This window comes from Lepeophtheirus salmonis, chromosome 6 (genome assembly GCF_016086655.4).
Source record: "Lepeophtheirus salmonis chromosome 6, UVic_Lsal_1.4, whole genome shotgun sequence".
NCBI classification, from domain to species: Eukaryota; Metazoa; Arthropoda; class Copepoda; order Siphonostomatoida; family Caligidae; genus Lepeophtheirus; species Lepeophtheirus salmonis.
The window spans coordinates 43,429,720-43,443,914 of NC_052136.2; the positions used below are offsets into that span (position 1 = coordinate 43,429,720).

A 14,195-nucleotide genomic window follows, 5' to 3' on the forward strand; every position below is an offset into this window, starting at 1 on the left:
CCTCAAAGCTAATCCCAAAGCCTCTGTACCTTTTTGTAATACCTAAAACGAGTTCTTCGATTACAGCTATGACAAGAAGTGGAGGCGAGGGGCATCCCTGACGAAAGCTCTTTTCTAAGATGATTGGCTGGCTTTCTAGCCCATCCAATGAGATCGTTGAAGTGCCGTAATATGGCAAGGTACGAACAGGGGGCAGAAAATATGTCTTTCTTAATAAATATATAGTCACCTTGCAATAACTATGTCATTAATAATTGTTCATCCACAATCTATGTATTCGTTGGAGAATTGTTTCAATGTTTAATATATTGCTGTCAACTTATCCTTTTTTCATTTGTCTCATTAAAATGTAGGGATTTCTATGTTTTCACGATAAAGAAAGAAATAACAATAGCCGATACATATAATAATTATTAATTAATATGTATTATTTCGTTACTACGTATTAGGGTGGTTATAAAAGTTATTTGTAATTAGTCATTCATTGTTAACATAACAGATATGAGATAAGACTCAAGAACCGTTATAAGTTCCCGCGCATTTACATAAAGATTTATTTCTACAAAAGTTACTTTTTTCAAAAAGTCTATTTAACTTCATTGTATTTTATCGAGAGGTAAGTCGAGCCGGAGTCTACATAAAATGAAAGAATTAATAATAATCTCGTAATAACTAATATTAATAAAATATATTACACAATGGGATAAGACAAAGGGAAAGTGAGATGAATCCAAGAAATGGGATGCACCTACGTGAGCTAATTAATCTCGTTGATAGTAAAAGTAGCTTCGGGAGAGAAATAAGAAGCTACCCACCATTTTCGGAAAAGAGCTATGATTCACCAATAAATATTCCTTTTTTTTCGATCAATCGAGCTTCTTCCATATCTTCAAACCTTAACTAAGGCCACGACTATGATTCATTAATGTGCCACGAGTAAATGAGTCCTTTCCATATAGAATCAGCATCCCAGATCCATAATTCCTTACTCCTTCTTTCTTATAAGTTATAATGTATAAACAGTACAAGATTACAAATTACTTGTTTATAATTATTCCTTTTCTCTTCTGCCTCTAGTTATATAATTAATTAATCTGTTTTAAGGTTAATAGTCAATAGAAATACATTTTCTATTAACCTTGATTTGATCAAGATAAAACAATTAAGTTCGAACGATAATATAAGAACATCAAAAGGCAGCGAAGATGTCGATCACGCGACCAAATCTCCTCGAGGAAAAATAACCAGCAGAATCAATGAAGGGGGAATTTTTTATTGGACAAAAATGTTAGCGACAAAATTAGGATATTTTATCTTCATAATATTACCGAAGATTAGAAAATAAATATAAATCAAATACAGATCCCGCAAGAGCAAGGGAACATTTATAATAATATAAATAAATAAAAAAGGGAACAAATATCGAAAATGATCTGTGGCCCTTTTTTTGAAATTTTGAGCGGAGGAAAAGAAAAGGAAAGAAGTGAATGAAAAAATAAAGAAGTAAACTTCAAGTTTATTGTGTCTTTTTGAAGTGAATCACGATCACGAATTCCATTAGAATCAAGGAAATGGATGAGGAAGTGAGTCGACTATTGGCTCGAACTCGAGCTCGGAGAGAAGCGCTGAATTCTCGGCTGAAATCCGTTGGTGAGGAAGGAAAAGCGATTCGAAGTCCTCTGAAGGAGCGGAGCAACGAAGTCACGACTCGAGTCCAGATGTCCGAGAAGGAGGAACGGCTCAGCGAGGGCAAAGGGGCCCTCATCCAGAAGACCGTGAGCAAGACGACGGAGGAACGAGTGGAAACGAAGAAAGTCGTTACTTTCTCGGGGCCGATGGATCCGGAAACCAAAGAGGAACTCAAGGCACTCATTGGTTTACAGTCAAGCGTGCCGCGGGAACGTTCCTCTTCCGCTCCTGATCCCAAAGAAGAAGAGCCCCTCTTCCAAGACGAGAAAGAGGCGCGGAAGAAGCGGCTGGCGGGACTCGCCGCCAAATTCAACGCTTGGGAACACGACGCGGGATGTCCCAAACAGGAGCCCCAAAAGATCCCCACGTCCGAGGTCGTGGATGTGGACGCCGCTCTCAGAAAGAAGGATCCTTCTTTCATCAAGAGTCTCAAGGCGCAGGGATTCCAAGAGACGGATTCCAGGAGCAAATTGGTCTACGACTTCAACCGGCGCCGATCCCGATCCCTCAGTCCCGTCAAATCCTTTCCTCCCGTTCAAGTCACTCAAAATCGCAACTTTATTCAGCAAGTGCCCCGGAGATCTCCCAGTCCCTCCAAACCACATCCTCTACAGTTTGTGAGTCCTCCCAAACCACCGCCACCCAAGCCTGCTAGAACCTATGTACAGCCCCTGGTACATGACATCTCCAAAAGCTCTTCAGAAGAAAATCATCTCAGCAGTAGCAGGAACAGCGGCCCTGATAAATCTGATACTGCCTCAAGGAGAACACTGTTTGAAAAGAAAACTCTGTTTGAAAAGTCTTCACCCTCTGTGGATCCCGCATTGTTGTCTCTTCGGGAGAGGAAGGCCTTGTTTGAGAAAAATAAAACTGTGCCCACACCCATTGCTCGCTTCGGCGAGTCTGTGACTCCTTCCATGCTCTCCAAGGCTCAGGGACGAGTTGCCCCTGGGAGTGAACCTGCCTGGAAACGAAAGAGGGACTCCCCTCCTCACATCACAGTTACATCCCCCGCAAATCATCACAAGCGAAGATCCGTGTCACCCTCGGACAGAACATCCAAAATAGATGCTCAGAAAAAACTCTTTGAAAAAGGAGTGCAAGAGAAGGAAGACTGGAGAGAATCCGATTTGGCTCGTCAGTTTGAAGAAAATAAAAAAAAGGATATGGATATTCTAATGAAAAGGTAATACATTTAGGATTCATTCACTTAAAGCCTAAACTAATCTCTTTTTAATAGATTTATTACGGGATCCTATTCCAATAATCCTATTGAAGAAGAAGAAGAAGTAGAAATTATGGAAGAAAAAGATAAAAACGATTCCATAAAAACAACTGCAAGTGAAGATGATGAAATGGATCAAGTCATTACTTCACCTCGAGGGACTGAGCATAATGATTATCCAGGAATTCACTCTCTCAAAAAAGTTAAAGTCTCTCCTCCAAAAGAAGGTTGCATTTATCCCAATTTATCAGGAACAGATGAAGACACGTTACCCAGATCTGAAACTGCTATGAGTGTGGAGAGTTTTGCACTGAGTGAAGCTCCTAGTCTAGGAACAGCCATCAAAAATGCAGCATCAACTAAGAGGTAATATGATTATTTATATGTTGTTTTTATTAGAAATTAACAAGTTCATTGACATTTTAGGACATCGCATTTGCCTTCTATTCATGAGGATGAAGATAATAAAGTATGTGAGAGAATGAATGTATCCAATTGCTCCGAAGAAATAGATGATATTCTGGATGAGGCTCTGGATGACTCTGAATTGGACTATTCTGACTGTGGACCTACTCCACCTAAAATCTCCAGAACATCTCAAAGTACTTTGAAAATGGAAGGAAAGTCTCCAACAATCTCCACTTCCAGTTGGGAATTTGAGCAGAAGACTCCTTTAAAAAGCTCTGAACATCATTGTCATGACTTTAAAACTCCACTGATAGAAGGAAACAATTCTCCGGGTGCTGAAAATCTCCCACATGTGGAAGGTGTGAAAGATGGTGGCTTGTTTCATACTGTTTCTTTTTATAGAAAGTGTAATCCTCAACCTAGAATTGTGAGGAATGACGCAGAGCACTCAAGGAAAGTAGTGCGAGAAGATGAGGATCCTGACATTCTGAAACAAAACATTTTGCGACAAATTAGAACACTTCAGGAAGACGCGATGCAACAAGAGCAAAGAATGGAGCAATCATCTAAAGCTCTGAATTACTGTGTGTCTAAAGACGAGTTCGAGGGTTCATATGAAAGAGTGGAGGGTGAGCGTTTGCTATTGGAAGCTTTTCATAAATATTCTGCTGCTATGGCAGAGGTAGAAAGACTTAAAACCGAGGGGGCCATGGGAAAAACTACTCCTCAAAGGAATAGACCCTTTGGGTGTAAGGGATCCATTAGTATCAGCGGAGTAACTTTGAGGTTAAAAACAGATTTTATCAAACAGATTAACAGCGGAATGGATAATTTTGTTCATTATTTTGTGTGCTTGGTCAAGTATAAGAATCAAGTCATTGCAACACAAATGCTTTCATCTGTAGATGGGATTTCAAAAGGAAGGCTCCATTTTCCCAACTTGATCAATGTCCGTGAATTGGACTTTGATTTTCAGGTATGTTAATGTGATCTGGGTTCACTCTTGACTCGGTAGTGAGTGATAGCATTCATTTTCCGCCTCTTTTTAGATACATTTGGAAGTATATGCGTTGCAAACAAGGAAAGAGATATTGACGCATGAGGTTAAGTATCATATTCGCAAAGACAAATCCGTATTCAACTTGACTCCACTTCGAAAGTTAAAGAAGCAGGAAGTCTCACGTTTACCAGGGCCTAGACATCAGAATCCAGTGAATAGTAAAACTATTCGAAGGCCTGCTTTTGGTAAGGTTGGTCATACAACTATCAGCTTGGATACTATGAAGATGAAAAAATACTCTTTGCATGATGTTCCTCCCATTTCTCCTCTTGAAAAGGATCTCAACATGAACTTGACCGCGCATTCTGAAAATAAGGTAGATAGTTTTCATATTACATTGGTTATATTTTTCTTCGTTAAAAATTATGGTGAAAAATTTTAAGACCCATATATATAAATATGAAGATGAGACGCCTTGATTTGAATATGAAAGACTTTAGTTTGTTTCGTAAAATGTACTTTGTATTGTATGTAATTATTTTGTCATTAATGTCTTATTTATACCTATAGGTTGAAAAACGTGGATTTTTGACCCTTTTCACAGATGTGAATGGGTTTGGGGACTGGAATAGACGGTGGTGTTTATTATCGGGAAACAGCTTAAGATTTTGGAGATACCCTGAAGACGAAAATAAAGAAGAAGCAAAATATGAAATCAATTTGATTGCATGCATAACGGATAACGTCACACTCGCACCCAGAGAAGTTTGCTCAAGAATGAATACTTTTACCTTTGAGACTCAACGCCCTACACGGACGGATGATAAACAATCTCTAATTATGCATGTCGTAAGTTCTAAATTAATCCACATTATATTAATTTTTTATTCATATTTTATTTTTCTAGAATCGCAAAAGTGGATTAACGCGAGTTCGACACTTGGTAATGGCTGATACAAGGGATGAAAGAATAGCTTGGTGCAGCATTTTAAACAGTGCTCTAGTCAATCTCCGGGCTTGGGATCCAACCTTTAGACCAAGGTCTGAGTCAGGTAGCAGTAGTGAAACTTCTTCATATAGTTCCAACAGTCAAATCAGTGTAGACGAGTCGTCCGTTCATTCATCTTCTTCATCAACAACGGATATTTGGTGATTTAGATAAACATTTATTTTAGTGTTATTATTTTTAGTTTTAAAATAAGATTTTATTTTTTTAATATTTAGCTTGTAATTTCCTTTAAAAAATCATGCAAAAATATATACGCATATATTATTTTTTCTTATTTAATGGAGTTACTTGGAATGCTGAAATACTTTTATCGATCTGTAATTATATTCACCTGAATATAATTTTTGATTTTTTTTTTTTTTTGTGAATAGTAATGGATATTTGAATTTTTTTATAAACATTACAAAAACTAAGCTTCCCTTAAAAAAAATAGGCTGCGGACGTCCCTGGGTTCATAGTGATAAAGTATTTTTTGAATTAATGATAAATAGCTTTCGAGTAAAAAAAAAAGAAAAAAAAAAATCTTATCTATGGAGTCGCGAGTCCCTGGTTATACCATCAATTCGAACGGCAAGTTTCAAAAGATGGACTCAAGTTCAAATCCAGTTACGAGTCCGAATCCCTAACTCTGGAACGTACAATGTATTTCTTGTTAGATGTCTCATCAGAGACTATAAGGGAAAGTGGAGTCTTGTATATCCTGGGACTAAATAAAATGGGGAGTTATGTACTGAGACTGAAGTTTACTCTCCCTTAGCGACTTAAGAGGAGAATTGGAGTGCGAGGCGAGATGATGAAATGTTATTGGATCGAGGGGGAGATCCTTTTCTAGAGGTTAAAAACTGGCGAAGAAGAATATTTCGATCACTATTTGGTAGGACTATGGATGCAAGCTGAGGATTTCGAAGATCAGACCGTACTTAACATGAAAATAGTGTTGTATTTTGTTCTGTATTACCCTCAGTCGAATGCTCTAGCGAATATTGCCTCATAACCAAGAATTCTAACTCATCAATTAAACAATATTATATATTTATGGTTTCTATATCGAGCTTCCTTGTTTGAATGTGGTAAATTGCCTAGTGAGATGTTAAAAGAATGAGAGATTCGGATAAGGGTTGATAGTCAACTCTGTGGATTAAGAAGATTCCTGACGTCTTCCCCTCTTATTTGAATTTAGTTAATCTATGGTGTATTATAATAAACCCTTATATTATATATTATACTTCTTGTATTCCATCTCTAAGGGATGTTACGGGTCAAAGAGGAGACACCGTATTTCATTATTTATCTTTAGTCTTAAACTATCTCATTCTTCACTAAATTCTTTTAACTTTCTGCAATGAATTATATCATTGAGTTTTTACATCTCCATAATGCACTTAGGTATATCATACTTAAACACAACAAGAATTTTTTTCTAATTCTTACTCTTCTAAGATTTGATGCTTGATGTAATACGTTCGAAAAACGGATACTTAGGAACTTTTTGAATTCATTTATGAATGATGGAGATTAAGCTTTTTCTCAGAAAAAAATGCAACAAAGCCGTGCTCTTTTATTGTTAATTCAAACTAAATCTGCCGATATATACTTATTAATCTTTTTTTGTATAAAATTTAACTATTTCAAGAATGGCAAACGAAAAGACTTGTATTTTATATATGCTGTGGAATTGCATAGATTAAGAATTACATTTTATTAGTTAGAGTCGAAGAAGACCTCATAAAGCAAAAATTGATTATATTATACAAATAGTCTTATTTTTTAATTAAAAATATCTAAATTAAGTTTTGGGCATCATGAGCAATAATAAGTGTACAAATTCTTGATTTCTAAAATCGAAATGGGCGCGTTGCCATTCTGTGGACTTCACTCCACCTTTGCAATTTATTTTGATGCACCGCCAAGTCCGGATTACAATGGATTTCCTGCAGATCATGTAAATGAATTCTTCAAAGAGCAAATACGTTGATCCCCTCTGCTTTGTACAAACTCTATAGTACAGAGTAGTCTGACTTGATGATGCGCCGTTGGAAATGGATAACAAATTAATCATTAAATTATATATATAGTTTACGTCTTAGCTTCAATTTATTGTGAATGACTAATATCTAGTGGATTATATGGAGAATAATTAAAAATATTAAATATGTGACACATTTAAAACTTTACATTGACTTTAAACGATTTGTATTAAACATATCATTGGACTTATTCTTAATGATACATTAGTTATGAATGACGATAATCAAATTTGATATGCATTTAAAGAAACAGTCTTGGAGTATAAGGCTGATTAAATGAAAAATAGGGTTTTACTCTACAAAAATTTTACTTACAATAAAATATTAACCTCCCTTCATTTCTGTATATTCCATATTAGTTGAGCTTAAGACATCATTAGATGGATTCTTGCTTTCAACTCCCACTTTAAACAGTTGCTGCATTGTCTGTGGCTATGAAATACAACTTCAATCATTTCATTTTTTTAATTATGATATATTTGAATCATAATTTTTTAAGATTCTCTATTTTGAGCTTGACTAAAAAATTTAATTGATGGAACAACACACTTTAAATCTATAGACTATGAGAAAGTCTGCAAAGTATCAGATATTCCCTTTTGCACCTATGATGCATTATTTTTTGGTAAGAGGATCCTTGTGGATGTGATAGCGTTTATATTCATTATCTTCATTCAGAAGGGATAACACCTTATTTAGCCAAGGTAAACACCTTGGGCGTACCAAATTGTGTATAAAGTGATTATTCTGCAAAAGCGTTTATTAATATGGTAGTCTACTTTTAGTTACAATGTAACTTAGATCGACCGCACCTAAGTCATTTATGAATATATTCAATATATTTCTATAGTTGGGAATCAACATTTTTTTTTAAATACTAGGTATATTTTTGTCGTAAAAAAGTCATAAAAATATTGGAGAAATATTATGTAATAAATATGAAATGATCATGTGAAACATTAACTAATAACAAGATCTTAATTTTTCATTTATCTTGAATATAATAAATATAGAGCTTGCTAACATAATTGAATATGATGTCTTAATTAAGACTTGTGATTTTGACTACTATTTCTTGAGAGAAATATATTTTTGCAAATATTTAAATGATACTCAGTAAATATAATTTTCTAAAACATCCTATATTCGTATTACTTGAACAGTTTATAACACAGACCAATAGTAGTTCTACAACTGACAACAAGAAGAATTTTAATAACTCGCATTACTACAATCACAATAATGAAATAGCATTTGTCTGTCGAAATAAAATTGAAGGAATCAATAAGAAACAAAAATAATATAACAGATAAACAGGGAATTAAATTTTGAGGAATATCTTTGATGTTTTAATTTATTTTTCCAACCAAATGGTATTATTACTCTGTTACATTTTAACTGTTATAATACACATAATATTAGCTCTTATGGAAAACATTTAGTATTCTATAATAAATTTACTGTGTGGAGATCCTAGATCTTTTCAAGAGTAATATTCCAATATGGTGAGAAGCTGCTTAGAAAAGGATTCCCGACTCTATATGTTTGGGAATTGCAACAACAATAAGATATTCCAATTGAATTATGTGCAAGTTAAGAGGTCACTTATATTTTTTTTAAAACACATACTCACTTAAAATTTCACAATAACAATTTATATGTAATAACACAACAGAATATACTTTGCAGACAAAACGTTGGAGAAAAGAGATACATATTATCTTTAAGAGTATAGAACTATCTTTCCCTTGTTTTTCAATGACAAAATAGACTCAAAAGTAATAAAGAAATCAAGGTTGAGTTTGAATTGTTCAGGTTATATAATTAAGCATATACTAGATTACACATCACAAACTCTATCTTATAAATGAAATTATATCAATGTGATAGATCGGACACTGAAGGAATCTTATCAATGATTGTTTTCTTAGAGTTATAGACGAATCAGAGTTGACTTAAGGAGGAATTGGCTCAATAATTTCATTGAAGGAGTTGTGCGTAGAGGATGATAAATTTGTGTATATACCTCAATAGGTATTTCAGTCGATTATTCTGTCTTCTATGAAACTCCTTATTTCTTATAGAAGTAGACTATGATTATTTCCAAGATCTGAAGGAATTGATGTATTCTTGAGTATAGAGGCGATGATTCACAGGATCAAAAGTCACTATCAAAGATCTTGATGTGAAGAGACATCTGCGCAATGAACAATCCCTCCAAAGAAAAAGAGACGAGATCCCTTGAACAGAACAAGAAGTTGAAACAAGGATCAGAAAGCATATGAATAGGATATCCAATCCAGTGTAACCGAATGCTTCGAGGGAAAGATCCATCTTACAACTAACTTTGTTTGTTTATTTTTCCTTCAATGTTAGGAATTCAACGGCAATTTTGATAAATTCAAACGGATTATATTGACATTTTCTAGCTAAAAGGTATAGTATGAAAATAAGACGTAAAAGCGGGAACCATAGAGATACTAGAATGACGAGCCTGGGACTAATAAAAGGGGAGACTGATGAGTGATCACTTATTTTGATGATCTACAACTGGCGCCGAAAGATGAGTGAGGAACAGCTGCATCTATTTTCCCTAGATTGAGTCTCGACGTCACTAAAACAACAAATAGGAAATCTACGATACAATGACGTCATCACACAATCCTAGTGCTAGAATTGAAGCAATATTGAATATGAATCATATTGTTTTTCAGCGGTTCCCCTTTAAAAATGAAGAACTTCTTCATGGTTGGGCTCGTACTATACCAAGAAAAAACAAGGACTAAAAGAAGGGGTGGACTCATTCCAATCCTCTCCGTTGTCGTTACCTTAAGCCTCATGCTATTCCATCTGTATTTGAGAACATTCCTTCCCCATTAATAAAATCCCGTCCATCTCCGAGAAGCCCAACCTCAACTGCAGATTCGAGCTCAAATTATTTGCAACTCAAGAACTCTTGGGGTTGATGTCTCCCTCTTACTAGTTTATTTCTATTGTTTCCTTGTATTCTTTTAAATACATATTAGGACTCTTATATAATATTCAATTATTACTTTCCAGATATAAAAGAAGTTTGGAGAGTCAAAAGGAATTGGAAATGAGTTATTTTCAAGAAAACAAAGTTTCGTCATTATGTCAGCTAAAAAATAACTTGGATTTATCTTCTTTGCCATCTAACATCCATCTTATAGAAGGTTTTTGTGCTGTTCATGGACTAACCTCTCAAATTCAATATTCACTCCAAATTTTCGACGATCTCACCTTGAAATTATGCAATCGTCATTCCATAGTCTCTCTTAATAAGTTTCAGCATATCTGTTCTTCTAATAAAATTCAAACTCTATCTAAGTCGGAAATTGGCTTACTTTTATGAAAGCACTTCCATCTAAAGATGTTCTACAGACAAGAATAGAATACTGCATCACGATTCTTAACAGTCTTGGATAGGAAGAAGAGGAGGATCAGAAGAAACTGAATTTTATTTCTGAGCAACTAAAGTTATTAACAAGTCCAATGAAAGGGAGACGTTACTCAATGAAGTTGCTTGCTATGTGCATGCTGTGGGAAACATGTAGTCCTTCTCTTTATAGAACCATTGTAAAAGAGGCTTGCCTTTGTTTACCTAGTGTTTCGCATTTGCGAAAATTATCTGGGGCCTTGAATTTAAGTACTGAGATATCTTCTTCTACCAATTCGTATCTCAAGACGCGCATTAATTCAATGTCTCCTGAAAGTAGAAAAGTTTTCTTTAATATTCGACGAAGTGTATTTCTCACAAAGGATTGAGTTTGTTAGAGTAAAATTTTATTAATCTAACGCTGATGGAACACCCACAAGGACGGTGCTATGTTTAATGATTAAAAGTGTAGCAACTAAATATAGTGATATTGTTGCCATGGTTCCAATTGTTACAATAAATTCGAAAATTATTAAAGTGGGCTATGTCTGCAATTAAACTAGTAACGGAAATTTGATTCGATATAGTTGCATTAGTTTGTGATGGACATGCCTCCAATCGAAAATTTTATCATAAAGAATTATGTGAAGGGCAATTTAAGACATCAATAGAAAATCCGTATTCAATTGGAAATCGAATATTTTAGTTATATGACTTCGTTTTTAAAAATTTCAACGATAATTTCATAAACAAAATTTTATTTAACCCGTCATTTAGAAAAATATGTCTCAAGAAAAATAATTTTTTACGGCAAATCTCAAGCACTTATTTAAACTTTTTTGAGAAGGAACAAGGGTTACCTTTAAAGTTTGTACATCAACTGAAAAATAAAGTTTTGGCTCCGAAGTCTATAGAAAAAGTAAAAGTAAATTTAGCAGAACACTTCTTCAGTCAATCTACTATATCTGGCCTTCGGCAATATAGTAATGCACATTCCGATTGGAACCAAACTGCGACATTTCTTGAAATAATAAATAAGTTTTGGTGCGTAACATCGATTTAATATCCAAAATCGGAATTTTTTGAACGGAGAGAAGAAGGAAAACCAATTTCTCAAAACTACAAAATTAATTTGAACTTCTTGCGTAATTTTTTAAGTTGGTTGTTATCTTGGAAAGCGTCACTTATATGTTTCAAGGAGGGATTGACTTGTGAAACTTTTTCTATAGGGATTCAAACTACTTCTGCTCTCATTGAAATTACTGAATATTTATTAAATATTATAGAAATGAAGTACATTTGTCTTGGAAATACAACGTCCGATCCCATAGAGCGACATTTTGGGCAATATAAAAAGCTCTCTGGTGGCGACTATTTTATGAGCTGTCGGCAATTTTTGGAGGCTGAAAAGAAAATAAGGCTTAAAAAATTATTTCAGTCAAGTAATCTCAATCTTGCTGGGATATTTCGCGTCTTAAAAGAAGAGGATCAGTCATTTGAAAACGAAATATAAGAGATCAAGTCTATTACCAATTTCTTCAGCCTTCCATCGTCAAATTTTACTTTTCTCAATCTCACGCCAACATGTTATTTTTCATATCTGGATATATGCCATCTTCCATAATTAAAGCATTTAAATTAAAAGATTGTGATTGCTTGAAGTTCCTGATTTCTAATAGACCAATGAATGAATGCGTAGATTACGATGGAGGGGATCTTGAGCTGATCCAAAGTTCTCAAGATCAAATTGTTAGAGGTGGCCTAAAAAAAATCGGATTTGCTGTATTTAATTAATTCTTCAAATCCTAGAAGGCTATTTGTGGAAACATTTGTCATTATATTAAAATGTGGAGAATGTATGATTCCTACTGAATTAAAGTGCGATAAAGGACATCATTTTATGGATTATGCCGCACATGTTGCTTTTAAATTTTGTAATATTTTTAGTAAAAATTAGTAAATGAAAAAAATAGCTACATACATCAATCTAAAAAAACGTTCTCTATCAAATTGTCCTGCAGATAGAAAAATTACTAAGTTGACTTCAAAATCTTGAATTTTTGTTTCGCTCACCTTAAATAAATAAGGGATTTGTTAAATGCCAACTAGTGTTTTATTTCATTACTAGCTTTATTTTTAAAAACATAACATCACATTGTTTTTGGAATTATTGTGTTCATTTGTTTCTACTGGAATGCATAACATGATATTAAATATTTATTCTTTGTGCCTGAAAATTTCATGCTACTTAATAATTTAGTGTGTTATTCTTATGATCGAATATATATTAAAGGAAGCGGAACATGGAACAGGACAGAAGTCATGCAAGCAATGTTCCTGCAATAAGAGCTAAAGTAATGTCAAGGGCTCTGACATCATCAAACATTAAGTTAAGTGCACTCTTGTTAGATGTTGATGGAGCAGTGACCCCCATTTCCGACTTTCCAATGCACTTAAAAAAAGTGGAGTCCCTTCGACGAATCTTAAAGCTGATAACTTTTGAAGAAGACAGAACTAAAAAAAAATGAATTTTGATGACATGATTGAAAAAAGGCCAACTATAAATTTAGTAATTACTCATACATATGTCCTACCTAGTACTATGGAATCCTTGAGGGTGGTGAAAAAATTGAACAAAAAAAGAAATCCTGAAATCAAGATGGCAGTTATATTTGATAGTTGCCATATCTTATTCAGTCTAAGAATCAATAATTTGTAGTATAAATGATACTTCATTGATTACATTTTTTATTAAAATAAGTATTTACGAGAAGAAACGAGAATATTAGGAATTTATAGGAAAAAATCAATTATGAAAATGTTCTTCATAATGTTGTTATAGGCTTTATGCGATTCAAGGTGAATCTAAAAACCAATGGAGATACCTTTAAGAGGTCATATTCCTTCCTAAGAGTTAAAATTGCCTTTCAAATATAGAAGTACTTTCTTATGCTTTTCAAATGTCTGGACAACGAAATTATAGCATAGTTCAATCATTGTCCTTAGGGTTCTTGTTGCTTAAAACTCCTCAAAAATGCACTTATCAAAATCATGCATTTATATACGAAAGGGTTAGACATTGAATCTTGGCTGGACGTAGAAGAAGACTTCTCCTTCAGAATTTTCTGTAACGACATCGAGCTAAACAAGATCTTAGTATCACATTGCATAAATTCAGACAATAAAATTAACTCCGTCAGTAAAGCCATCAACATTGCTGCTTTTCTGGGCTCCACGGACTAGACAGAGTAAGATACATTTGTGAATAGCTTCCTAATTTTTCCAACTTATTATAATAATTAATAGTATAATAATAAATGTATAATTAAATATACAATGGCCAATTATTGCCAGAGGCGGGAAATTGGGCTTAAGGCTTTTGAGTTGTGACTTGGGAGTTGAGTCCATATTTTGAGAACGATCTCAAAATGAAAAACTCG

General features: G+C 34.2%; 1 protein-coding gene and 1 long non-coding RNA gene across 2 annotated transcripts; both read left to right on the plus strand.

The window, feature by feature from the left end:
- The first annotated feature begins 1,350 nt into the window (after positions 1–1,350).
- Positions 1,351–5,595, plus strand: LOC121119713 (uncharacterized). The gene is made up of 6 exons (XM_040714470.2): positions 1,351–2,875; positions 2,930–3,280; positions 3,341–4,298; positions 4,372–4,698; positions 4,893–5,171; positions 5,230–5,595. The coding sequence occupies exons 1-6, from the start codon at positions 1,572–1,574 to the stop codon at positions 5,473–5,475; spliced, it is 3,465 nt and encodes a 1,154-aa protein (XP_040570404.1). The 5' UTR covers positions 1,351–1,571; the 3' UTR covers positions 5,476–5,595.
- A 4,236-nt stretch (positions 5,596–9,831) lies between these two features.
- On the plus strand, positions 9,832–12,860 carry LOC139905806 (uncharacterized). Its single transcript, XR_011780869.1, has 2 exons — positions 9,832–10,361; positions 10,419–12,860. It is a non-coding gene; the product is annotated as an uncharacterized lncRNA (long non-coding RNA).
- Positions 12,861–14,195: the final 1,335 nt, after the last annotated feature.